The sequence below is a fragment of the Mustela nigripes genome, chromosome 4, assembly GCF_022355385.1.
Source record: "Mustela nigripes isolate SB6536 chromosome 4, MUSNIG.SB6536, whole genome shotgun sequence".
In the NCBI taxonomy this organism is placed as follows: domain Eukaryota; kingdom Metazoa; phylum Chordata; class Mammalia; order Carnivora; family Mustelidae; genus Mustela; species Mustela nigripes.
The window spans coordinates 14,642,536-14,669,270 of NC_081560.1; the positions used below are offsets into that span (position 1 = coordinate 14,642,536).

Genomic DNA, 26,735 nt, shown 5'->3' on the forward strand with positions numbered 1-26,735 from the left:
CAGGAATGACAGGCTGCGTGTTAAGTCTTACGACCTGGTAATGTACTTGAATGCAGTATCATACGCATCTGCAAGCCTGGCTCTGTTGTGTTGATTTTGGTGGGAATGGAAGGTAGAAATGAAGGAGGGAGACAGAAGATGGTAGAAGTAAAGGAGGAATGGACTGGAGTAGAGAAGGAGAAGAACAGGGAAAGGTAAGTTGAGGAAAAAGAAGGTCGTGCTGTGAGGTAGGCCATGCCTCCTCTGCCCATCATGGTGGTGCCTCCCCTCTCTGAGCTGGTACAGAGAAGCTGAAGCCTTTGCTCTCCTAACTCCCTCCCTCCCCTAAATAAGGTACCATTTATCAATTCATTTGACAAATAATTATGGAGCACTCAGTATGTGCAGGTGCCTTTAGAAGGTCTAAGGGTTATCTAGATGAAGGACACAGATCTGACCTTCAAGGAACTTAGATTCTAGTAGGGTAGACACAAGATATGTTTTCTTGGGAGCTGTGGTGAGAATGGTTGAGAGAGAGTTCTCTAAGAGCGACTTTTGGGATGATGAGGGATGGGTTTGGAAGGATTGAATTGGAGGTACACACTCGAGAGGGCTGTTGTCTGGAGGTGGAGGGAAGGGTCCTCCTGGTGGAAGGTGTGCACACAGGTGGAGAGGTCGGACAGCCCAACAACAGTATAATGGGATGAGGCTGGGGGAAGTGGTGAACTTTTGTCTGTGATATAACAGCAGTCCAGAGGAGGGAGAAGAGTTTCTGGTAGATATGATACTTTTCTCCCTTTCTATAAAATTACTACATAGTAACTACGAAGTGGTCAGTTAAAAGAAGCTTATTAAAAGAACTACTGAAAGCTTCTTTATTTCTTGGATTTCGTGACATTTGTGATACTTGGAGGTATAATGCGTCTTTTCACATTTTTCTACAAATAATTAGAAAACATTTTTAGAAGTATCTCTAAGAATATCAGATAGATACAGCATTGATTAACTGTCGCAGAGGATATACATTTAATGAATTTGGTGTCCTTTGTTAGAGATCTGTGTATTTGCAATTTTAGGGTAAAATTCACCCTCTGTAAATGTACACTTCAGTTGTTAAGTATGTGGAGTTGTACATAAGTAACCCTACTGTTACATTGTATTTTTAAGTGGACAGGAATGCTGTCTTTTGCTTTCAGTGGTTATCTTTGAGCCATAGGAAGAATCACCTCATTTAGAATTTTCATTTGGATTTGGCCGTGGTTTATTTTTAAGAATTATCAGAGAGAAAGGGTTGGGTTGATCTCTTGTCCTCTGAAAGGGTTCTTTTTATGGAGCCGTATCATGAAAGTAAGAGCCCTCCGTCGATCTGTGGCGGGCTGTTTGGAGAACCCTTCATCCTGTGGATCCTCTAAGGGGTGAGGCTGTGCTCCCACCCAGGACCTGCCTGACCCTGGCCTCCTTGGCAGGGGTCTCTTGCCTCTCCTGGTCCATACCAGATACCTAGAGAAAAAGATAGTTATTGCTGATGACTCTTTTCCCCCAAAGACCCTTGTGCTCATATCCTGATGTTACAGTTTAGGTCTTACTCAGATTAACTAGAAAAGGTGTAGGTTTTCATGGTGGGCCGTGCAGACTATTGAGAGTAGTATGTGGCTGGTTCTCCCTTTAGATGGGGCTACTTACAATGTGTGCTTCCTCCTTTCCTCTTTTGGGTTTTTCTGTCTCTGATTCTCCATTCTGTCTCTCCCTTCCCCAAGTTTAACTTCTGAGATCTTGGAAGAGAAAAGAAAAAAATAATAGGGAAAAGAAAGGGGAGCAGCAGGACATGTTTACTAAATACCGAGAAAGAGGCTCTCTCATTACACATTTTAAAATAGAATTTCTCAGATGTGGAAGGAGAGTTAAATATAGCTAGACTTTGTTACAAGAAATATTTTACTTCCTACATAAAATTTTAATACACGAGGATTGTGAAAATCTTTTCTGCCCTGTTATTAGTGGTGAAAACCCTTCCCTTATCGCATTGAAAAATTGTGGTAGGAGACCTCATTTTATAGGGGAAGATGTCATCTAGTGTTGCCGAGTAACATCTTAAAGCCTTTTAAAATATTATGGCTGAGAGTTAAAACTTTGTGTTTTACTGTCAGGGGCATAGCCAAGAGGGGAAAAAAAAAAAAAACAAAAAACCCAGGAATGTCCAGATCTACTGCTGTTCCTCTGTTCTTTCGTAGTCTGGGCCTCATTTTACAAAATGATTTTCAGAGCTGGTGTCACAGTTCGGCTGAGCACTGCCTTGGGGCCCAGAAATGTGCAGTCCACTTATTCGTAATGAAACTAAACTGCGTTTGGTGGTTGGCTTTGGTTTGCAGTGCTGGCCAGGAGAGCCGTGCACGAGTACATCATCACGGCCATCAAAGAAGTGCTGAGGATTCACTTCAACCGTGCAGTGGAGCTCAAGGTGGGTTCCTGTGGCGCGGGAGCTCAGTCTGAAGGCCTGTCATGGTTCTAGAACGCTCGCTCTCTCCTCTCCTCCTTCCTCCTCTTGGTGAATGCCTGCTCATTCTGGGATAGCTGCTCAAACGTCACTTCGTCAGGGAAGCCCTGATCCCACCGTAGGCCAGGTGTAGTGCACTGGAGGGGTGTGTTGGCAGAATTGGAACAAAAAGGCTCTAAAACCAGAGTTGGGCATGATGATGTGATGATTTTGCTTCCTTTGATTTGTAAGAAAGGACTTGGATTTGAATTTTAATTATATTTTAGAGTGAGTGCTTATGCACATTTCTGTACACTCAGTGGGCTAGAGATTGATTTCTGTATGTTTTTCAGTGGACAAATGCCTCCTTCCTCCTCTCCCTGATGAGGTCAGAAAGCCCCACTCTAGGCCTGCATGTGGCTGCCAAGCACATGAAAGGGGCTTGTCTGAATTGAGATGTGCTGTGAGTGTAACACTGACATAGGATTTCAAGGGCCGCGTGAAAAAAGAAATGTAAACGATCTCATTAATAATTTTTTTACATCGACCACATGTTGAAATGCTGTTTCAGATGTCTTGGGTTAAATAAAATTAATGTGGCTACTAGAGATTTTAAAAATTGCATATGGGGGCTCATGGATTTCTTTTGGACAGCCCTACTCAGCAGATTAAGTATTCCTCTACATGTGGATTAGACACAACGACATTGAGTTCCCCATTATTCATTACTCAGTTCTTATTATCAGCTGTTGTTTCTTGCTGCCTTTGCTCTTGTTATTCTGTGCTGTTTTTTTTTTTTTTTTTTAAAGATTTTATTTATTTATCAGAGAGAGAAGTGGAGAGAGCGAGCACAGGCAGACAGAATGGCAGGCAGAGGCAGAGGGAGAAGCAGGCTCCCCGCTGAGCAAGGAGCCCGATGTGGGACTTGATCCCAGGATGCTGGGATCATGACCCGAGCCGAAGGCAGCTGCTTAACCCACTGAGCCACCCAGGCGTCCCTTCTGTGCTGTTTTTGAGAAGGCAGGCAGATCTGCAAAAGGGATAAAAATGGATAACTAAAATAAAATGGATTGTCTCTGCAGCCCTCCCTCTTCATTTAGAGCTACCTGTTTTTCACCTCACTTGCTCTGTTATTTTTCTACTTCATGCAACTTCCTTTAATTTTGAGTTACAGTCCTCTCAATTTGATAATTGCTGTCTTTTGTGTTTTTTAATTTTCATAGGTTTATGAACTATTCGCTGACTTCACTTTCTTGGTCACATCTGGACCTTTCGTTTACACAGCAATATCAGTGATAAATGTACTTATAAACAGTAAACTTGTCCGTGACCAGACTCCTTTAATCCTGGCTGTGAAACCTTCCTTCCTTGTGCCAGAGTCCAGGTTCCAAGTTCACACGGGTGAGAAAACTGAGCATAGTTGTTTTGATTGATTTGTATATAAAATTTTATTTTTATTTTTTACATCGTTAAAACATCGGGGGAGGATTTTAAAAAATTAACTTAAAATTTTAAAAAGCCTTTATCATTACAGAAAACTTGTAGCATATACAAAATTGCACAGAATACTTGAATGAGCCCCTGCGTAGTCATCGTATGGCTCCAACAATTTTCACCTCCGAGTCTGTCTTGTGACACCTACGTGCCCTCCTCCCACGTTATTTTGATATGGTATCATGTCAGCCCACCCATAAATATTTCAGCCCGTTCCTCCAAGAGATGAAGCTTATTAAATACACTCTCACACACATATCCACGCCTGAAAAATTACCCATTGTTCTTTTTCCCATTGACATTTTCCCATTGTTCTGTCTGTCCCCCACTGTGTTTCTTTCTTTCTTTTTTTTTTTTTTTCAGATTTTATTTATTTATTTGACACAGATCACAAGTAGGCAGAGAGGCAGGCAGAGAGAGAGGGGGAGTGGCTCCCCGGTGAGCAGAGAGCCCCATAGGACCCTGAGATCATGACCTGAGCTGAAGGCAGAGGCTTAACCCACTGGGCCACCCAGGCGGCCCCTCACCCCCCACCGTGCTTTTTGAGGAATTGAGAGTGTGTTCACTCTCCACTTGAAATGTTTCTGTCAGTTGCATCTTTTGGTGCTCCCGCTGTTACCTTTTTTCATTTTCCATGATACAAGTCACCTTCACTTGCATGTATCCATTTGGTGCCAGTTTGCCTTGTATGTTTCCCTGCTGGGAGGCTGCTAACTGCTCCGTCTCCATACTTAATCCTGTGCTGGGGGGAGCGTTCTCGGAGTTAGATAGTATTTTTCACCTCCTCGTCCTCAGCCCTAAGCCAGCACCTGGTTCATGGGCTTGTGACTGCTGTCCGTCTCTTAGTTCTTCAGTTCGTGCCTCAGAGTGTGGATACTGGCTTCTGCAACTTCACCCAGCACATCGAGAAGGGCCTGATGATAGCTCTTTCTGAAGTGAGAAAACACCACCAGGGGACGCATAACTTCACCGTGCAGGTGAGAATAGCACTGAATGCAGAACAAGGAGCTTTGCCCTTTGAAGAGGAACTTGTTTCACAGTCTTGTTGAGGGCACAATTAACTCTTCCTCATTTCATCTCATGGAAGAAATTCAGTTCACGTGAATCAGGGTCGATCTCTTTCTGGGGCACGGAGTTCACGGGCGTGAATAGGCAAGTACTTGAAGATTACAGAGCAGCAGGATAACCACGGAGCTCAGATGTGGTGAGCTGGACAGAGATGAGCATATGCCAGAAACACAGGAATGTTCTAGGAGGGAACAGTATCAACCTAACTCCGCCCTCCCCCCCAAAATGGGGGGAGTGCCTCAGCATACTGGTATTTCGTGTTATGGGGTACCACGAAATGTAGTGTTTCATTCTACAAAACAGAATCTAGCCACTCTAGATGAACAGGTTTTGTGTGTATTGTATGGAAATCACTGATGTTGTTATATTTCTTTGATATTTTTTCTCTGTATTCTTTGTTCTCTCTTTCTAGATTTTACAGCAAATAGATTTTTGTGTACCTGGAGCCACCTTTCGTAATTCGTATGTTTTCTTGTAATACCATCTCTTTTTAAATTCCCCATTTTTGCACACCATTTATTTATTTATTAAGGTTTTGTTTATTTATTTGACAGAGAAAGAGATCACAAGTAGGCAGGGAGGCAGGCAGAGAGGGGGAAGCAGGCTCCCCGGTAAGCAGAGAGCCCAATGTGGAGCTCGATCCCAGGACCCTGAGATCATGACCTGAGCTGAAGGCAGAGCCTTAACCCACTGAGCCACCCAGGCGCCCCTGCACATGTGCTAAACTTTGTTCCCTGAGTCATTAATTTCGTCTTCAGCTGTGTGCATCGTGTTTCTCAGTCCCTCTGTTGACTTTGCTTTCAACTGTCCTTTTTCTGTTGTTCTTGGCTCTTTTCTCATTTCTCCTGCAAAGACGCAGGATTATCTTGACTGGTGATGCGATATCACCTTGAAAGTCTCTGAGGATATTAACGAGCATTTGTTTAAAAAGTTGCCTTCCGGTTCCCACCTTGTGTTTTCTCCCAAGCCATTGTTCTTTGTTGATCTTGGTCCTTGGCGCTAGGGCTCCTAGTTTTCCATAAACTATCTGGACACTGTTGGTTAGTCGCCATGAGGAATGAAGAAGCAGGTTGTTAATTTTGGCAGCTCACCCCTTCAGCTGTGGCGTCTGTAGCCACATCCGCCCTGTCTCCCGATGGGAGGACTCCCTGGCGCACTGGGTCCCAGGCAGGGGATGAAGTTGGTGGGGCGGACTGGAACCCCTGCCCCAGTGCAGGACAAGGATTTTGGGGGATGGAACGCTTCACAGCAAAGCTGCCTTTTCTTTCGTTTTCTTCCCTTCTCTGTCTCTCGTGTGCTCTGGTGGGTAGGAGTCTCTACCCTCCTTCCTAGTGGCTAAACCCACAGCCTTGTAGTCTGCTCTGACCAGGAGCTCCTTTTCCTTATGGAGCTGTTCCTTGGGCTGGTCAGGGGGCCCGTGTGGCTGCGCCAGCCCCTCTTTGTTGGCCTGCCCGTGGCCATGAGGAAGGAAGAAGGAGGGAGAAAGTCAGCTCAGCTCTTTGGTACGTGGGCTTTGAATAACTGTACTGATTGCTGTTCATGGCCTCCTCTGGGGTCGGTTCCTGCAGAGCCCTCCTGGCTCTCTGCTCCTGCGCGCCAGGCCTGGCTATGATTTGGGTCTCTGTTCCCTCCGTTCTGGTTTATATCATTACGATCCCATCCTGTCTCCATCTTCCAGGAATGTGACAGAATCTCTGATTTTCTTCCATTCTCCGAGCTGTTGTGGATTTACTCCCCTTTGTTCAGCTTCTTGTTATTTCAGTGGGATTTGGTGTGGGTGGGGCGGGGAGGGACCGTGCCTACATGTGTTGGGTTCATCGCTTCATGTGAAAAACATTTTCAGTAAACCGAGAATTTTAAGTATTGCAAACGGGACCCAGGTGGTGGAACTGGTTTGTTCCTTTGAAAAAAATGTTCTCTCCTTAAAAAAAAAAAAAAAAAAATCAGTGAGAGAAAGTTTAAGGGAGAAACCAGCGGCTTTTCCTCAGTGTTTCGCTTTCTTTTGGAGGCTGATCCCACCTTCCTTCTCTTTAGATCCTGAATATCACCGTGGGTGCTTCAAGGCCGGCCCCTCGGCGGGGCCCGGTCAATATCATTTTTGCGGTCAAAGGCACGCGGGGGTTTTTGAATGGGACAGAAGTGAGCCAGCTGCTCAGGAACTTGAGCGTGGTGGAGTTCAGTTTCTACCTGGGGTACCCCGTGCTCCAGATCGCAGAACGTGAGTATGGCTCTCACCAAACGCTGGGAAAGCGGCCACAAGTGGACCTCTTTTGAAATATTTGGCTGAAGTCCAGAGTGTAAATCAGATAAAGTCAGAGCTTCTCAGAGTCCATTCCGGCTGGGCCTCCGGAGCCCTCCTCACCCACGGGCCTTGCTTTATTATTGTCCTTTGAGAGTACAGGGCATTAGTAAAGACTGCACCCGTTCTGGGGAGGGTAAAACCAGAGGCAGAAAAAACAGACCTGTGGTTGCCAGGGGTGACGGGTGGGAGCAGGCTAGACTGCGGAAGAGTAGCAGAAGGCAACTTTTGGGGGTTGATGAGCCTGTTCTGTATCTTTGATGTGGTGACGGTTATGCAACTTTGTGTATTTGTCAAAAGCCATAAAGCCGTACACCAAAAAGAGTAAGTTTTGCTGCATGGACGCACAAAACTGAGAAAAGAATAATAGATGAAAACAAACAAAACCTTTCTTCCTGGCTGAAGCAATTAGAATCACGGTGCACATGGAGCAGGCTGGGGGTGGGGTAAACATTTACTTCAAAAAACAGTAGATTTGAGGGTTGAAGTCAGGCCAAAAAATGCATCAAATTCCTTTACAAAAATGGAACAGCCAAATGGTCCAATGACTTTTATGTGTTTTCGTGTGTGGTTAATTAAATTAAAAAGGGTAACTTGTCAGATGCAAAAGTAGGCAGGGATAGAAATTGTTCTTTACACATTGCGCCGTTCGTTCTGTGCTGTGCAGGTATGGGGAAAAGAGTAAGGATGAGAGTGCGGGTAGCCCGGGTCTGTCCCGGGCAAGCCAGGACATAGGGTCACTTTACCTGGAGTCATTGCTGGGAAATCCTGGGGTCCCAGCGAACACAGTGTGAAATCTCATTGCTCTGGAACAATGAGATTTCCAGGGGATCATGTGGGTGGGTGGGCTCTGTGTGAAGCAGTGTCCCACTGGGTCACTCGAGCCAGCCTTTCACTTCTCCTTCTCTGCCTTTCTCCTGGAGACTCCTGTGCTCAGAAACTGCCTGTGGTCCTCGCCTTCACACCAGCCTGGCATTTTGTTCTAACACATTTTGCACTAAAGGCGAAATACTGTGGAAAGGCAAAGTACTGTGACTTAGCAGGTACTCCCTAGACTTACCTTTCTGATGCGTGCAAACATGTTCTTACGGATTTCCCTCCTTTGCCTTTTATAGCCTTCCAGTACCCACAGCTGAACTTATCTCAGTTGTTGAAATCCTCCTGGGTGAGAACAGGTATGTTGGACTTACATAATGCTTTGGCAGCTGTAAGAATAAAAAGTCTGTGCAGGTGTACTGAGCGTGATGTCAACTTTCGTGCGTCTGAGTCCTAAATTCAGGGCGCCATGTCCCTTAAATTCTTGGCAAAGAATGAATGAGAAGGGAATTCAGATTCAGCTGTGGGAATATGTCCCGCTGAGTTATGGCACAAAAAGGATTGGCTTTCTTTAAAATTCATACATCAAGTTCAGGGGAAGGTCTAACAAGAATTGACAGTCTTCTGATCCAAAACAGGATAGAGTTCCAAAGCAAGGATCTCTTTCTCTGTGTGTGTGTGTGTTTCTTTTTTTTTTTTTCTAAAAAGGCTTATTTGTTTGGTTTTATGAGGACGAATAAGATAACTTGGTGAGCAAATAAGGTTTTTTAAAAAGTCTTGTGGGCCTGGGTCAGATATTTATAGCTATGGCATTGCAGATAAAGGCTTTCTAACTGGGTAACCAAAGCCCAAGAGATAGTGACACCCTCACTATGTTCCCAGTGTGTGAGCGGCACAGTAAGTAGCTGGTCATGGAGAGAACCGTGTGCTGTGGTGACGGTCACCGGCTGTGGTTTCTCAGACCCTGTCGGTTCTCCTTGCTTCACATCCCGTGCAAAGGCTCCACTTCTTTGCATGGTGCAGTGGCCCCATTTTCCAGATCGTTTTCCTAGCACTTAGGAGACTCGTCCCTTGTCTATCTCCGGGCGGATTTGAGCCGGTTCTGGCTGCAAAGCCCACGGGTCTTTCCTTCGACCGTATGCTGACAAGCCCATTATCTGTTTGATAATCTTGTTTACAGCAGATATTTTTCAGACAGGCACCCTTATCTGGGGCGAGTTTGTGCATCTAAGTCTTGAGACTAGACGAGATATGCACTAGAGCATTTCCAGAAGGTTTTTTTTTTTTAGATTTTTACTTATTTATTTGACAGACAGAGATTACAAGTAGGCAGAGAGGCAGGCAGAGAGAGAGAGATTGGAGGAAGCAGCTCCCCGCTGAGCAGAGAGCCGATGTGGGGCTCGATCCCAGAACCCTGGGATCATGACCTGAGCCGAAGGCAGAGGCTTTAACCCACTGAGCCACCCAGGCGCCCCCAGAAGTTTTGAAATAAGGATGGATAAAATGTTTGCCCGTGTATGGGAGTTCTCAGCTCCAAAGCTTCTATGCCGCTGAGTTCCTGGGACTTCTGGCCACCAGTCTGTGTAAGAGCTTGGAACTGTAAATAAGACCCTTGAGCAGCACTTCCTGGCTCCCCAGGACCCTGTTCATGTTCACTTTCTCTCCCTAGGATCTCCTCTCGAGGCAGGGGCACGTGATAGGAATCCTATGTTAATTTGTCCTCCGCACGCGCTCATTTTTCCTCCGCTGCTAACTTGTTTCGGGGCCTGTGTGTGTTTCATTTTGTAAATGTAGTTCTCCTGGGCGTCGTGGAGAAGCAGCTCCAGAATGAAGTGTTTCAGGCCGAGATGGAACGCAAGCTGGCCCAGCTGCTCAGCGAGGTGTCCACGCGGAGGCGGATGTGGAGGAGGGCCACCGTCGCTGCCGGGAACAGCGTGGTGCAGGTACTCCTTAAGAAGGCCAAGGGAGGAGGGAAGGAGGGAGCAGAGATTTGTCTAAAAACACACGGAATTTCCACGCAAATGGAAGATGCTATGAGAAAATTCTAATGGGGACGGAGGACTCTATCTGGTAGTAAGTGAGAGTGGTAGCATTTCAGTTCGACCAGAGTCTAGACACGTAGACCCGTAGACTCGTGGGGAGCACGGCAAGAAAATTGTGTCACTGGGTTGCCATGCCATCAACATGACCTTGTTTTTTGGAGTAGTTTTTAATCACCAAAAACGTAGTCAATTTAATGCAGTGGTAAGTATTATTAATCACATCATAGCTATAAATCATCCCTCTGCAAGAGACCTTAAGGGATCGGAGAGAGGAGAATTTTGTGTCCTCCCTTGAGCACTTGATCCTCTTTGCCTCCAGCCAGTGCAGGTGGTTTCATGTTACCCAACTATCTCCACTTTGTTGCTGTTGGTTCAATTGGGATAAAATTGGTATGTGACATTATGTTAGTTTCAGATGGACGAGAAAATGATTTGATATTTGCATACACTCCAAAACGACCACCGCAAGAAGTCTAGTTACCATCCGTCACCCTATAGTCCATTTTGTAAACTAGCAGGAAGGCCACGGAAAACAGATCCACTTGAATCCAAAAGTGACCCATCAGAAATGCAAGTGCACACAGAGAGCTGGAGATTGGGGCTGTAATTTATTCCCATCTCAATGTGAATTCTGATGTTTTGGATGTTTTTCTTTATTGACTGCTGACCTCTAGAGCTAGGAAAACGGGATATTTAAAGTTAAGGCGTCGAGGGATGACTGGGTGGCTCAGTTGGTTGAGCGGCTGCCTTCGGCTCAGGTCGTGATCCCAGTGTCCTGGGATCAGGTCCCACATCAGACTCCCCGCACAGTTGGGAGCCTGCTACTCCCTCTGCCTCTGCTTGCCACTCTGCCTGCCTGTGTGCTCTCTCTCTGACAAATAAATAAAAATAAAAAATCTTTAAAGTTAAGGCGTCGCAGAGACAGGAAAGCTGGTGAAACCCGGGGGTGCAGGGGCATCAAAGGGAAAGGTGTGCATCTGACTTGGATGGGGGTGGCGGGAGTTTGCCTTGAGCTGGCGTCATTGTCCTGTGACCCTCTTACCAAGTTTTCCCCGTCAGCATTGCTTTGGATTCCCTCTCCCACAGTCGTTCCTTTGCCAGCTATAGTCGAGTATAGAGAAATTTTAAAAAACTAATGAAAAATTGTGAATAACATTAAATAAGCATTAAACAAAGAAGAAATTAAAATGACTTGTAAAAGCCTTGCCTTATTTAGCAGTTCTGGCTTCGTAGAGTTCAAGGTCTTGGTGGAGGCGAATTTATGCACATAAAACAGAGACCTCATTAAACTACCTAAGGAAGTGCTATGTTAGTTGTGCAACTTCCCTCAGGTAGGAGTGTGAGGTCTGTGGAAGTGAACCAAGCCACCCCTAGCCAGCGGTGCCACCTGACGGATTGCACTGGGACTGCGCCCCACATCTTCCCCCCCCTTAGGGTAACCCAATGTGGAGACTAGACAAGGATTCATGTGCAACAGTTCAGGACTCTTCATTGAAATATCATCTGTAAAAGGGAAAACATGAGAGCAACCTCAATGACCAGCAGTTGGAGAATGAGTAAATAAATTATAGTGAATCTTTGTATGTTGGAATGTTAGGTGGCCATTGTCATTAAAAAAAAAACCAAACTATTGAGGAGTACCTGGGTGGCTTAGTGGGTTAAGCATCCGACTCGTGATTTTAGCTCAGGTCTTGATCTCAGGGTGGAGAAACCAAGCCCCACTCCACACTCAATGTGGAGCCTGCTTCAGATTCTCTCTCTCCCTCTCCTTCTGCCCTTCCCCTCCTGGCCCCCTCCCCCACTCACTCTCTCTCGCTCTCAAAATACATAAATTAATAAATTATTGAGTGATATGGTGAACAAAGATTACCAAAGAATGCATGCGCTGTCATCTGAATATTGATATGAAACCTATGAAAAAAATAATGGAAGTATGCCACAGTGTTTATAGTAATTTTCTTTGGTTGACTGAACTTCAGGTGATTTTCATCTTTTTTTTTTTTTACACATTTTGTGTGTTTTCAGAATTTCTCCAATGAGCATGTAATTTGTACAGTGAACATGTGATTTGAATCAGAAAATAATTTTTAAAAATGAAATTGAAAACGTTGCCCAAAATAATGACTCCATCCTACTATGGTTGTATGGATTCCAGATATAAATCTGATAAGTCATCTAGAAAGGATCTAGAATTAGATTTTACTGATTGTTGCTTTTAGATTGGATGAGTTTATAGAATCTTTAATTATATACCCCAATACATTGGAACTTGGTTACTGCCAGGTGAAACCATTTCTAAAAGGTATCAAAACTTTTTCAGTGTAGTAAACATTCACATAGTCCTTCGATAGTATTCCATTCTCAGGGCTAATAAAAAATTAATCATTACCGCCCAGTTTGGGGAGCGAGTAGGTGGTTAGGGAGTAGAAGTGGTCAGGGAGTGAGCCTAGACATAGCAAACAAAGGGCAGGATAGATGAGTCCTTCTCCCCTGGAGAACAGATTCCCCAGGGATGAGAGTTTGGACCTGTTTGTTAAGGATCTTTTAAAATTATCTGGAAGAAGGCATTCACAGTGAAATCATGAAGTTGTTGATTTGCCAGAAGTTTCCAGTGGGGAAGAAGGAGTCCCGCAGCCGTGTACAGAACGCAGGGCCGTATTACAATTCTGTACACGTGGCTAGAAAAGTAGCAGCTGCGTTTTGCCAATGGCAAATGTAGAGACCAAAAATTCAAATTGCTTATGCAAAATAGAGGGCTTGGACTCGTTGTTGACAGTAGTCCTGCATTTTGCTGGAATCTCAAGGGGCAGTAAAATTGTTGCATATTATTAGAGAAACAGCAACAAAATAGAAACATATATTTATGTAAAACTGTGATACAGCAAGGATCCCAGATTCTGAAGTCCTAATATGAGAGGGCACCAGAGGGAGATCAGTTCTGAGACAAATCAAAGCACTATTTGACTAAGTGATTGTGAATTTGTGTACAACTTTCTAGCTCCATTGAAAGATACTTGATATGATACCATATAGGTTTAAAGTGTGCAATTGATGATTTGATATATGTATATATTGCAGAGTGACTGGCACAATAACATTAGTTAACACATCCATGACTATTTTTTGGATGTGGTAAGAATTTTTTTGGTTGTGGTGAGAATTTTTAAGATCTATACTCAGCACCTCTCAAGTATATATAAAACAGTATTGTTAACTATGGCCCTATGCTATGCATTAGACCCCTGGAACTTACTCATCTTACAGCTGGAAGTTCATACCCTTTGGCCACCATCACCCATTTCTCCTGAGCAAGAGCATACGGTGATTGTCTTTCTGTCTGCCTTATTTCGGTTTGCATAATGCCCTCCAGGTCTATGTGGTTGCAAATGGCAGGATTTCCTTCTTTCTTATGACCCAATGATACTGCGTGTGTGTGTGTGTGTTTGTGTGTGTGTTTGTGTGCACATGTGTGTGCATATCACATCACATCTTCTTTATCCGTTTGTCCATGGATGGACACTTAGGTCACTTCCATGTCTTGGTTGTTGTAAATAATGCTGCAGTGAGCAGGGGCAGGGCTGGGGGAATACAGATATCTTTTCAGATAGTGGATTTTACTTCCTTTCGGTGTATACCCAGAAGTGGGATTCCTGGATCACATGGAAGTTCCATTTAAAATTATTTGAGGAAAGTTCATACTGTTTTCCACAATGCTGGCACCAATTTATATTCCCACCAACCATGCACAAGGGCTCCCTTTCCCCAGCACCCATCTCTTCTGAGGATAGCCATTCTGTCAGGTGTGACGTGATACCTCATTGTGGCTTTGGTTTACTTTTCTCTGATGATTAGTGATTTTGACCTTTTTATATACCTGTTGGCTGTGTGTATTTTTTGGAAAAATGTTCAGCTCTTGTGCCCATTTTTAAATCAAAGAGTTTGGGTGTGTTTTTATTTGTTTGTTTGCTCTCGAGTTGTATGAGTTCCTTATATATTTTGGATATTAATCTCTTATCAGATATATGATTTGTTGCATATTTTCTCCCTTTCCATATGTTGTCTTTTCATTTCATTGAGTCTTTCTTTTGCTATGCAGAAGCTTTTAAGTTCGATACAGTCTGCTTGTTAATTTTTGCTCTTTTTTTTGCTTGTGCTTTGAGTGTTATATCTAGAAAGTCATTGCCAAGACCAACGTCAAGGAGCCTTTCCCTTATGTTTTCTTTTAGGAGTTTTATGGTTTCAGGTCTTACATTTAAAACTTTCCATTGGAGTTATTTTTATTTTTTTTAAAGATTTTTATTTATTTGTTTGACAAACAGAGATCACAGGTAGGCAGAGAGGCAGGCAGAAAGAGAGGAGGAAGCAGGCTCCCCCGTGAGCAGAGCCAAATGCAGGCCTCCACCCCAGGACCGTGGGATCATGACCTGAGCGGAAGGCAGATGCTCAACTGACGGAGCCACCCAGGTGCCCCTGGAGTTATTTTTTGTGAGTGATATAAGATAGGGACCCAGTTTAATTTTTTTGGTTGTGCATATGCAGTTTTCCTATCACCATTTATTGAAGAGGCTTTTTCCCATTGAGTATTCTTGGCTCCTTTGTTACCAGGGTCTTCTGTGATTCCATATGAATATTAGGATTATTTTTTCTATTTCTAAAATGCCATTAGAATTTAGATGGCTACAGAGGTGGTGTCTGTAGATGGCTTTGGGTAGTATGTACATTTTTAAAAAAAAATTTATTTATTTGAGAGAGAGAGAGAATGCACAAGCAGGCAGAGGGGCAGAGGGAAAGGGAGAAATAGACTTGCTGCTGAGCAGGGAGGCCAACGTGGGGCTTGATCCCAGGACCCTGGGATCATGACCTGAGCCAAAGGCAGATGCTTGACCAACTCAGCCACCTAGGCACCCCAAGATAATATGGACATTTTAACAAATTCTTCCAGTTCATGAACACAAAGTATCTTTCCATTTATTTGTGTCTTCAATTTCTTTCATCAGTGTCTTATAGTTTTTAGTGTACAGATCTTCTAATTCCTTGGTTAAATTTATTCCTAGGTATTTTATTATTTTTGATGCTGTTGTGAATGGTACTATTTTATTTTTCAAAATCTTCATTATTATTATAGAGAAAACATAAGGGCACCTGGGTGGCTCAGTTGGTTGGGTATTGGACTCTTGATTTCAGCTCAGGTCTTGATCTCAAGGTCATGTGTTCAAGTTCTGCAATGGGCTCCACACTTGGCATGGAATCTACTTAAAAAACACACACACGGGCACCTGGGTGGCTCAGTGGGTTAAAGCCTCTGCCTTCAGCTCAGGTCATGATCCCAGGGTCCTGGGATTGAGCCCCGCATCGGGCTCTCTGCTCAACAGGGAGCCTGCTTCCCTCTCTCTCTCTCTGCCTGCCTCTCTGTCTCCTTGTGATCTCTATCTGTCAAATAAATAAATAAAATCTTAAAACACACACACACACACACACACACACACACACACACACAAGGGTGCCTGTGTGGCTCAGTGGGTTAAGTCTCTACCTCCAGCTCGGATCATGATCTCAGGGTCCTGGGATCGAGTCTCTCATCAGGCTCTCTGCTCAGTGGGGAGCCTGCTTCCCCGCTGTCTCTGCCTACTTGTGATCTCTCTCTCTTTCTCTGTCTAATAAATAAATAAAAATCTTTAAACACACACACACACACACACACACACACACACACCCGTAAACACAACAGATTTTTTAATATATTAATTTTGTATCCTGTAACTTTACTGAAGGTGGAGTGTTTTGGGTTTTCTATGTATAATATCATGTCATCTTGCAAATAGTGACAGATTTTACATCTTCCTTTCTGCTTTGGATGCCTTTTGTTTTTTTTTTCTTGTCTGATTGCACTGGCTAGGATAGTATTGTATTGAATAGGAGTGCTGAGAGTGGGCACTCTTTTCTTATTTCTGATTTTATTTATTTATACCCCCCCAATTCTATTTTTTATTTATTTATTTATTTATTTATTTGACAGAGAGAGGGAGAGACACAGTGATAGAGACAGCACACAAGCAGGTGGAGTGGGAGAGGGAGAAGCAGGCTTCCTCCTGAGCAGGGAGCCTGACGTGGGGCTCAATCTCAGCACCCAGGAATCATGACCTGAACTGAAGGCAGACGCTTTATGACTGAGCCACCCAGGCACCCCTTGTTTCTGATTATATAGGAAAAACTTTCAGTTTTAGCTCTGGGTTTGTTATATATGGCCTTTCCTATGTGGAGATATGTTCCTTCCACACTCAGTTTGTTGCTGGTTTATATCTTGAGTGGAAATTGAATTTTGTCAAATACTTTTCCTATATCTGTTTAGATGATTGTATGATTTTTATCTTTTATTTATCAATGTGATATATCAAACTTACTGATTGACTTGTTGAACCATCCTTGCATTTCAAGGATGAATCCCACTTGATCATAGTGCACAATTTTTTTTTTTTATGATTTTACTTATTTATTTTAGAGCGTGAGAGAGAGTGTGCAAGAGAGAACATGAGTGCAAGTGATGGAAGGAGCAGAGGGAGAGGGAGAGAAAAAGAATCCTGAGCAGACTCTGTGCTGAGCCTGGAGTCTGATGTGGGGCTTGATCTTACAACCCTGAGATCATGACCTGAGCCAAAACCAAGGTTCAGATGCTTTACCAACTGAGCCACCCAGGAGCCCCATGTTGCATGATCTTTTGAATGTACTCTTGCATTTGGTTTGCTCGTATTTTGTTGAGAATTTTTGCATCCAATTCGTAAGAGATATTGCCCTGTAGGGTGTTTTTTTGTTTGTTTGTTTGTGTGTTTTTGTTTTTGTAGTGTCCTTAGTAGACTTTGGTATCATGGTAATATTGGTCTCATAAAATGAGTTTGGGAATGTTCTCTTCTCTTTATTGTTTTGGAAACTTTTGAGAAGGATTAGTATTAATTCTTTGAATGTTTTGTAGAATTCGTCAGTGAAACCATCTGGTCCTGGTTTTTTGGGGGGGAAGTTTTTGATTACTGATTCAGCCTTCTTAATTTTTTTTTTTTAAGATTTTATTTATTTATTTGACAGACAGAGATTACAAGTAGGCAGAGAGGCAGTCAGAGAGAGGAGGAAGCAGGCTCCCTGCTGAGCAGAGAGCCTGATGTGGGACTCGATTCCAGGACCCTGGGATCATGACCTGAGCCAAAAGCAGAGGCTTTAACCCCCTGAGCCACCCAGGTGTCCCCAGCCTTCATAATTCTTACTGGTCTGTTCACATTTTCTGTTTCTTCCTGATTCAGTCTCAGTAGGTTGTATGTTTCCAGGAATTTATCCATTGCTCCTGGGTTATCCATTTTGTTGTTGTGTAATTATTTAAAGTATTCTTTTATGATCCTTTATGTTTCTGTTACCTGTTGTAGTGTCTCCTCTTTCATTTATAACTTTCATTTGAGTCCACCTTTTTCTTTGTTCTTTCTTTGGTCTAGCTGAAGATTTATCAATTTTGCTTCTTTTCAAAGAGCCAATGCTTAGTTTTGGTAATTTTTCCTGTTATTGATTTTATTAATTTCTGCTCTGATCTTTATTATTTTCTCCCTTCTGCTAACCTTGGACTTAGGTTTTTCCTTTTTTTCTTAGGTCCTTGAGGTGTAAAAGTTATTTTTTTGTTTTTTGTTTTTAAAGATTTATTTATTTATTTATTTTAGAGAGGGAGTGAGAGCGTGTACTATGAGCAGACTAGAGGAGGGAGGGTCAGAGGGTGAGAGAGAATCTCAAGGCTCACGACTAAGTATGGAGCCTGATGTGGGGCTCAATCCCACAACCCTGAGATCGTGACCTGAACTGAAATCAAGAGTTGGATGCTTAACTGACTGAGTCTCTTAGATGCCTAGGTTTTTTACTTGAAATCTCATTTTTCTTAATGTATGCATTTATAGCTATAAACTTCCCTCTTATAACTGCTTTTGGTATATCCCATAAATTTTGGTATGTTGTATTTCTGTTTTCATTTGTCTCGATATATTTAAAATTTCCTTTTCAATTTGTTCTTTGGTCTAATGGTATTTTCAGGAGTGTGCTGTTTAATTTCCATGTGTTTGTGAAATATTCAACTTTCTCCTATTATTGATTGTATTTTCATACTGTTGTGGTCAGAAAAGATACTTGATATAATTTCTGTTGTCTTGAATTTGTTGAGACTGTTTCGTGGCCTAACATATGGTATATCCTAGAAAATGTTCCATGGGTGCTGGAGGAGAATGTGTTTTCTGTTGATACTGAATGGAATGTTCCATAAATGTCTGTTAGGTTCCTTTAGTCTATAGTCTGCTGTTTCCTTACTGATTCTCCATCTTTGTGATTAATCCGTTGTTGAGAGTGGGGTGTTGAAGAATTTATAATCCCGAGAGCAGTGGTTCTCAAGTGGTGGTGATTTTATGCCCCCTGCCGGTGCATCTGGCATGTCTAGTGACAATTTTGGTTGTCACAGCTGGTGAGGGAGGTGTGGCTGTTGGCACTGGCATCTAGTAAGTAGAGGACATTGATGCTGCTAAATATCCTATGATACTTGGGATAGCCCCCTGTTGAACCCAAATGGCAGTAGTACCAAGGTTGAGAAGCTGTGCCTTAAAAAAAGAGAAAATGCTGATTCAGGGTGAGATTGGATGAAACCAGGAATAGTTTCTGAGAACCAGGGATGCACACAGCCCTTATGATTCATGTTGGGAGAACAGCAGCATTCTCCCATAACAGGCTGGACGTGGTCGGTCTCAGCTAAAGACTGCGTGGCCTTGGCCAACTCTGTGTTCTCTCTGTCCTACTTGCCCATTTGTCTCAGGGATTATTTTGAGCAAGATGAGGCACATTTGTTATTCCGTACAGAGTAACATTCATTGTCCCTCTTCCCATTGAAAGAGCATTGTGGGGATTCTGGGATCCAGAATGGTGTCACAAGCTCATTATGAGCATTGGAATGAATCCTGAATAACACAGTCAAGACTGGGTGCCCTGAGCCAGGGCATCTGGAAATAGGAGCTTCAAAAATGCTAATGGTTTCTGTTATCTTTCAGATGGTCAACGTGTCAAGGCTAGAGGGAGAAGACAATCCTGTGCAGCTCATCTACTTTGTGGAGGATCAAGATGGAGAAAGACTCAGTGCAGTCAGGTCTTCAGATCTGATTAACAAGATAGATATCCAGAGAGCAGCCATTATCTTGGGTTACCGCATTCAAGGTGCTGTTGCCCAACGTAAGTGTGTGACACATAGACCTAAGTGCTCTCTGTGCTGTGCTGGCATCAAAAGCCAGGTTTGGTGGTTGTTTCTTCCCTAACAATGAAATCTGAATTTAAAGCATTCTTGTGTGCATAGAGTAATGTCTTAAACCCTTATTATTTATTATGTGGCACTTGAATAAAACGTCATTTTTTATTTTTATTTTATTTTTAAAGATTTTATTTATTTGACAGAGATCACAAGCAGGCAGAGAGACAAGCAGAGAGATGGAGGAGGAAGCAGGCTCCCCGCTGAGCAGAGAGCCTGATGTGGCGCTTGATCCCAGGACCCTGAGATCATGACCTGAGCCAAAGGCAGAGGCTTTAACACACTGAGCCACCCAGGGGCCCCTAAAATGTCATTTTTTAAAAAGAATTTTTATATATTTGAGAGTGAGGAAGCAAGAGAGCATGAGTGGGGGGAGGGGTAGAGGGAGAAGGTGAAGCAGGTTTCCCACTGAGCAGAGAGCCAGAGAGCCTCTCCAAGAGCCCCCTGAGCCCCTCCCCCCTCCAGCCCCTGAGAGTCGCTGAGAGCCCCCTCTCCAGAGCCTGAGGTAGGGCTTCATCCCAGGACCTTGAGATGCCTTACCAACTGAGCCATTCCAGTGCCCCGCAGTGTCAGTTGTTAAAATTTACTTGCCAAGTCCTTTATTTCAACTGCTTGTACTTGTAGCTTGCACAGCTGTTCCCCTGCCCAGCATTTTGTATCTCCAGGGTTAGAGTGAGTTACCTTAAGTTAACTGTAACAATTTTCCCCCTACTCCTGTACTATGTCTCTTTTTAAAAAATTTTGTCTTACCTAAAATAACTTGTTTTCTCTCTATTTATTCCGAAATCTTGCCTGTCATATTTTGACATTGGTGGGGACAGTTAGTCACACAGGAAGCTGGGAGGTGCCCTCTGCATTTATTGGCTTCCTGCTGAGTTTTGCAACACAAAGAAGTCCTTGATCCTTACCGGGTTCAGTGCTGTTTCTCTCCCTCCCGGTCCTCGCAGTACTTCACAATTTAGAAAGAGGTATTTTGATATTTCTGTATTATTGTTGGAAGACTCTTGGCTCCTGCCTCCGGCAGCGGTTGCTCCCAGTGCCTTAGTTTTCAACTCCCAGATTCTGGGCATTTAAAATTAAGAAAACGGAGAGACACAGAAGAGTGTCTTTCTCTAATTGTTCCTTTATGAACCAGACGGCTTTTTTTTTTTTTTTTAAAGATTTTATTTATTTATTTTACAGAGAAAGAGAGATCACAAGTAGGCAGAGAGGCAGGCAGAGAGAGAGGGGGGGAGGCAGGCTCCCCGCTGAGCAGAGAGCCCAATGCGGGACTCGATCCCAGGACACTGGGATCATGACCTGAGCCAAAGGCAGAGGGTTAACCCCCTGAGCCACCCAGGCGCCCCAGATGGCTCTTTTGACGTGGATGCTTTTGCCTGTGAGCCAGAGAGCAATCCTTGTCGGAGCTCGGCCATATTTGCTCCCAACATTAAAGGGATAAGTAAGTGTTTAGAAGGAATAGAGCATCAGAAAATATTGAAAAGTTCTTTACAAAGAACACGTAGGCCGCGAAGGCACCTTTATAAAATGACAGCTTCACGGTGATCTTCGGTAACGGAAGGCTCTTTGTGACCCCTGTCCTTGTCCCTGGAATCTAAGCAGGGCCAGGGCTCAAGGGCACGCTTTGTCACATTCACAGATGATGATGCGGAGAGTCTAAGCAAACAGTCCATTGGTGGTTTGTGTATTTGAGATATGATTGTGTATTAGTGTGTTCTGTTTCAAAGCAGTGAGAAAAAAATAACGAAGCACTTACTTACATGTCTTCGTCGAGGATGTCTCGATTGTAGGAGAGGTGCCCCAGTCCAGCTAAGCCTCTGAAAGAAGATGAGTTACTCTAGGGTGTTAGCTTTTGAAGCTCCTTCCCTCTGTTGTTTGCACCTCTCTTCCCTCAGTTTCCTGCTAAAAACCACAGGATAAAGATCCAAGGGATTGGAAGCCTCGGCCGGCGTCAGGCTCAGCCCCGGGCAGCTGTCGACCCTGGGAGCCGGGCCTGCTTGGGTCCATCTGGGCCCCTCCTGGGTGTTCCTAGGTCAGAACTAAGAAGAGCATCCGGTTGTCACAGCTCCTTGGTTTGATTCTGTCCCTCCCGTGTTGTCCGTTTTCATGCAAAATGAGCTACGTGTATAGACGCTCTTCAGGCCAAATTTAAAGATAAGATTAATAGTTTGTCCCTTTTTCCATTTCCCGTGTGGTCTCTGCTGTGTAATTTGTGCCTCCTCCATGGCACTCAAGCTGTGGACTGCTTGCTCGGCTCCCTGGTGTCTCAGAGGCCGGAACCCACCCGTACACCAGCGCCGAGAATCTTTCCTGTTGTTACATCTTTGAGCAGAATCATTTTGATCCCATGGCAGGTGCTAACCATCATGGAATATGAAAAGAGCATAAAACTTAGCCCCTGCCCCTGGAGACTGAACTGTATTTGAAAAGACAAGACTCAGAGTCACGACCGTATTAATGACTAAAGTGCACTGTATCGAGATTGTAAAGTTTTTTCTGGCGAGATAAACACAACACCAGGCAGAGTGGGTGCAAGGCAAGATTTATTAAAAACGCTCTCCGGCGAAGTTTCAGGGCTCAGGAGAAGGGGAGCCAGGAAAGTTGCGCCGGGAGGAGGTGGGCACCCTCGGGCGAGGTTCCGCCATCCAGAGTGGCGGAAGTCGCACCCAAGGCAGGGAGGAGGGGGCTTTTAAGGGGTCTCGGAGGAAGCTCAGGGGTCTTTTGGAAGTTTCCCTTATTTGGATATCCCGCCTGCTCATTGGGATCCCATTGGTCCACAGGAGCCCGGGGCGGGGGTCTCAGATTCCTGCTTGGGCCTTTGTTCTCCTGTCCGAGCTCAGGTCTTGTGGCGGGAACTTTCGCCATCTTTGGTAGCCCCCTTCCTGCCAGCCCAACAGAGATGACAACATTTATGTAATAAAATGCACTTTAAATTAGTAAGATACCAGGACGGCTGGGTGGCTCAGTCGGTTAAGCATCTGCCTTCAGCTCAGGTCAGGATCTCCAGGTCCTGGAATTGAGCCCAGCATCCGGCTTCCTGCTCAGCAGGAGTCTGCTTCTCTCTCTGCCTCTGCCCCTCCCCACTGCTCGGTCTCTCTCTTTCTTTCTCAAATAAATAAAATCTTTGGAAAAAGAAAATAGTAAGGTACCATTTATAAGGCAAAGGCCTCCAGGACAGAACAACTTAGGCAAGGAGGAAACTCGCCTTCTCACGGAGCAGTTTTTATGAAGTGATGATAATGGGTGAGAAGGTTGGGCAGAGGGGAGGGGGACATTTTGGTAACTGGAAACTGAGCTTTAAGAGGAGCTGAGTCCTTTGAGAGGATGAGCGCGGTATGAAGAAGACGAGGGCCCAGGCCCAGGAGGGGAGGTTAGGAAAGGAGCTGGTAAAGGAGAGAAAGGCAGAGCACTTGAAGCGAGTTCCTCCAAGGCCAGGGAAGCTGGGAGGCTGCGGCAGTGGTCGGGGTCGGGGTTAGGGGGGAGGTGATCAGGAGGGTGGGGAGGGGCAAACTCTGAGTAAGTAAGTTGGAGGTCATATAATGTTTAAACTGACACCTGGTACCTTAAATCTTGTTTCAGGAATTTAGAGAGATACACAGGTGAAGAAATTAAGGCAGACCCCGTAAGGTAGACCGTTTATGGGGATTTCTGCCTTTTAGTATGGAAACGTTCCTGCAGTGAGATTAGGGCAGAGCCAGTGGGGTACCCGGGACTCAGGAGACCTGGAATTAACCTAGCCCTGCCGTCAGATGAGCCGTGCTCCTTTAGACCTGTCCGTATGTCACCCTGGTCCCTCGGGCGTTAAGGTCCCTCTAGGCAGTGTTTCTGGCCATCAGGAGATTGCAGAGTCTAACCATTTGCCTCAACCTGAAATGACGAAGAGCTTCCAGGTTTCTCATAGAAGAAGCCACGTTCCCTGCACAGACAGGCCGTCAGGGAGGTGAGTGCAGAACAGTTAATGAACAGCCTGTCTTCCCTCCCTGCAGCCTTGGACAGAGTGAAGAGGCCGTCCCCCGAGTCCCAGAGCAGCAACCTCTGGGTCATTGTCGGCGTGGTCATTCCAGTGCTGGTGGTCATGGTGATTGTCGTCATCCTGTACTGGAAACTCTGCCGCACGGACAAGCTGGACTTCCAGCCTGACACGGTGGCCAGCATCCAGCAGCGCCAGAAGGTGAGAGGGTGAGCCCCAGTCTGCACGCAGGCGGTCTCACGGGCTGGGGTAGGCCGAGCTCAGGCTCTCGATGCTCAGCGGTGGGGCGGAAAGCTGAGAGGGATACTTTTTTGGCTTTAGTGGTGGTATCTCTTTGCCTCACATTTGCTTACTGGAACCACGATTCTTCTGTATTCTTAATTATAGGCCGCGAAGATGAAGCCCTTATCAAGGCTTAGCCATGTCACGAGTGCTGAGTTCTCCTGTAATTTTATTTACGAAATGGTTAATTCAAAGATCACATCCATTTTTGTATGAATTCTGATCTATAGTCACCCTGGATATTTTCAAAGAACAGGAGCCAAAGGAGGTTGTCTCAGATCTGTGTGTCTCTTTTGTACACGGTACCACTGGACGGCTCCTTTAGTTTCTGTCCACTGTATCAGAAAGCCACTGTGTGCCTTCATCAAGACCAACTAATCATTAGAAAAATGATACTATACTCCTTAAATATTTTAATTTAAATATATGAGTGGGTCTGTATTCACCAGTCTTTTGATGTACCTCGAGTCTTTTTTCTTTTTTTCTAAAGATTTTATTTATTTATTTGGCAGAGAGAGAGAGACAGTGAGAGAGGGAGTATAGGCAGGGGGAGTGGGAGAAAGAGAAGCAGACTCCCCACTATGCAGGGAGCCTAATGCAGGGCTTGATCCCAGAACCCTTGGATCATGACCTGAGCTGAAGGCAGATGCTTAATGACTAAGCCACCCAGGTGCCCCTGAGTCCTTTTTTTTTTTTTTTTTTTTAACATTTTATTTTTTGGACTCTTGGTTTACTTAGAGGATTTTGTTTGGTTTTTCTCATAAGAAACAACACACCTGGGGTACCTGGGTGGCTCCGTCCTTTACGTGTCTGACTTGATTTAGGCTCAGGTCATGATCTCAGGGTCGTGAGACTGAGTCCCACATCAGGGATACCAACATCGGGCTCTGTCCCACACCCGAGACACCAACGGAGCCTGCTTGTGATTCTCTCTCTCCCTCTCAAAAACAAAAATTAAAATTAAAAAAATTAAAAAACAACACCAAAATGCAGTTTCCAGTGTGGGTTTCTTTGGAGAAAAACGAGCAACCTGATTGTAAAATTCCGTTTTTTTTTTTTTCCCCGATCCCACCCCAACTCTGTAATCTTCTAGAGCTTGTTCACTTACACCGAATTTGACAGCAGTGTGTTTTTAAACATCTTTTTCATGTCGTACCGAAGCATCCCATTTAGTTTTCATAATACTAGCAATTCTCACTTTTATGTTTCAGTGATTTCTGCAATCTTGAACTGTCACGTACCAGCTTCAGAGCAAAGACATTAGGTTTTGGTAAGGATTGAGTTTTGGTTGATCTGGTGTGAGCGAAAGAAACCTGACAAACCTTGGAAGAGAATGCAGTAGCCGTTCACCTCTAGTATATCAGGGGACAGGCCATTACCACAGGGATGGAAAGTGGTCATCGTCCACTGTGTGTGAATGTGCCCCCTCCGTGGGTCTCACACATTTAGAGGAACGTACTTGACTCAGGAACTTTGATAAGAAAAAGCAAGGAAGAGAGAGAACAAGAGATAAAGGGTTGTCTGTTAACTTTTTAGCTTTATTCTGTCTGGGTCTAAAAAATTCTGCCCATTACGAAGGTACACCTGCTGAATAAAAAAAAGTAAGCATTCTGAATTTATTGTACTTTGTAAAAGTAAATGAAGAGTATTCCTTTTCTTAGGAATTAGGTAAAATTGCAAAATCGTGACTAAATTGGAAGTGGATGGTTATCAAGTGTATTGGAAGCATTTTGTACATTAACATTATATTTATTACCTATCTCCATTTATTATTTACGGAGTGTGCTAAGATTGTTTTGTTCTTAGACAAGATAGTGCCGTGGAAAACCCTGGAAAAAGTGTTGGAGGCACTAAATCATTCATAGTGTGAATTTCATTTTAGTAAGATCAACAGTGAGTTTGGAAATGTTTTTGTTCTGGTGAAAGAGTGTGGTTGCAGAGAGCGATGCCCAATGTAGATGGTTATGGATTCAGGTGTTTCATGTTCTAGGTTCCCTAACTTAAACACTCCCTGGGAAAGCCCATCTGTCATCTGTTACTTCATGCAAATGTCAGAGGACAGCATCCCTTGAGTTCAAAACAGGATGCTCCCCAAGTTTTCTCCTTCTCTTACTTTTCTGCCGAAATATCTTCATGCACCAGATGTTGCTGTAAATCAGATGGACAGAGGGACACCTGGGTGGCTCGGTCGTTAAGTGTCTGCCTTCGACTCAGGTCATGAACCCAGAATCCTGGGATCAAGCCCCATGTTGGGTTCCCTGCTCGGCAGGAAGCCTGCTTCTCTCTCTCTCACTCACCCTGCTTGTGTTCCCTCTCTTGCTGTCTCTCTCTCTCTCTCTCAAATAAATAAATAAAATCCTTAAAAAAAAAAATCAGGTGGACAGAGTTTCAAATAGAACTCCAGCCCTGGGGTTGCTCTCGCTTTGCGTGTGTTGGAGGATCTGTGCATGTCTTTACAACTTATTTGTCAGAAGGTTTTCTGTGTGGCAGAGTCCCTGGGGAGTCTGCGTCTTCTGACCTGGGTGAGGGGGCCTAACTTCCATGGCATTTCAGAAGGGTGGTCCTTGCTTCGCTGGCACAGGAAACTACCGTATAGATTCTGTTGTGTGTTTATAACGGGAAAAGGATGATCTCTGTTTAGTTGAGAGTCCTATTTCTCCTTCACTAGTGTTTCTTCTAAGATTTACCCGGCAGTAGTGAAGGGCCTTGATCCAGCCCATCCCTTGGGACGATTTGAAAAGGTGCTAGTTTCCCCTGGGACTTCAAGACTTCTTTTTCCTTTGGTCCAGCTCTCTGTTGTCTCCGTATTCTGCTCACCCTGCCCCCTTGCTGCTGCCTCACTGCTCCTCGAGCTCAGTAATCCCAGAGCTACCAACATCGCAGACAGTACACGTGCCCACCAACACCCCCCCCCCCGCCCCCTGTAATGAGCAGGAAGCCTCTTCAGATTGGCTGGGGAGTGGATTAGTTTGATCATATGGTATGAAGGAGAGGCCATTCTCTCA

The 26,735-nt window shown here is 44.4% G+C and overlaps 1 protein-coding gene across 1 annotated transcript in view; it reads left to right on the forward strand.

Annotated features, from left to right (window-relative positions):
• The window catches only part of KIAA1549 (KIAA1549 ortholog), a 135,451-nt gene that overhangs the window by 53,558 nt on the left and 55,158 nt on the right, over nt 1-26,735 (forward strand). The window contains exons 3-10 of the mRNA XM_059397493.1: nt 2,349-2,437; nt 3,676-3,853; nt 4,793-4,923; nt 7,049-7,232; nt 8,429-8,488; nt 9,924-10,072; nt 19,228-19,405; nt 23,465-23,649. Of these exons, the coding sequence (XP_059253476.1) occupies nt 2,349-2,437; nt 3,676-3,853; nt 4,793-4,923; nt 7,049-7,232; nt 8,429-8,488; nt 9,924-10,072; nt 19,228-19,405; nt 23,465-23,649 (1,154 nt within the window). The remainder of the gene's footprint in view (nt 1-2,348; nt 2,438-3,675; nt 3,854-4,792; nt 4,924-7,048; nt 7,233-8,428; nt 8,489-9,923; nt 10,073-19,227; nt 19,406-23,464; nt 23,650-26,735) is intronic.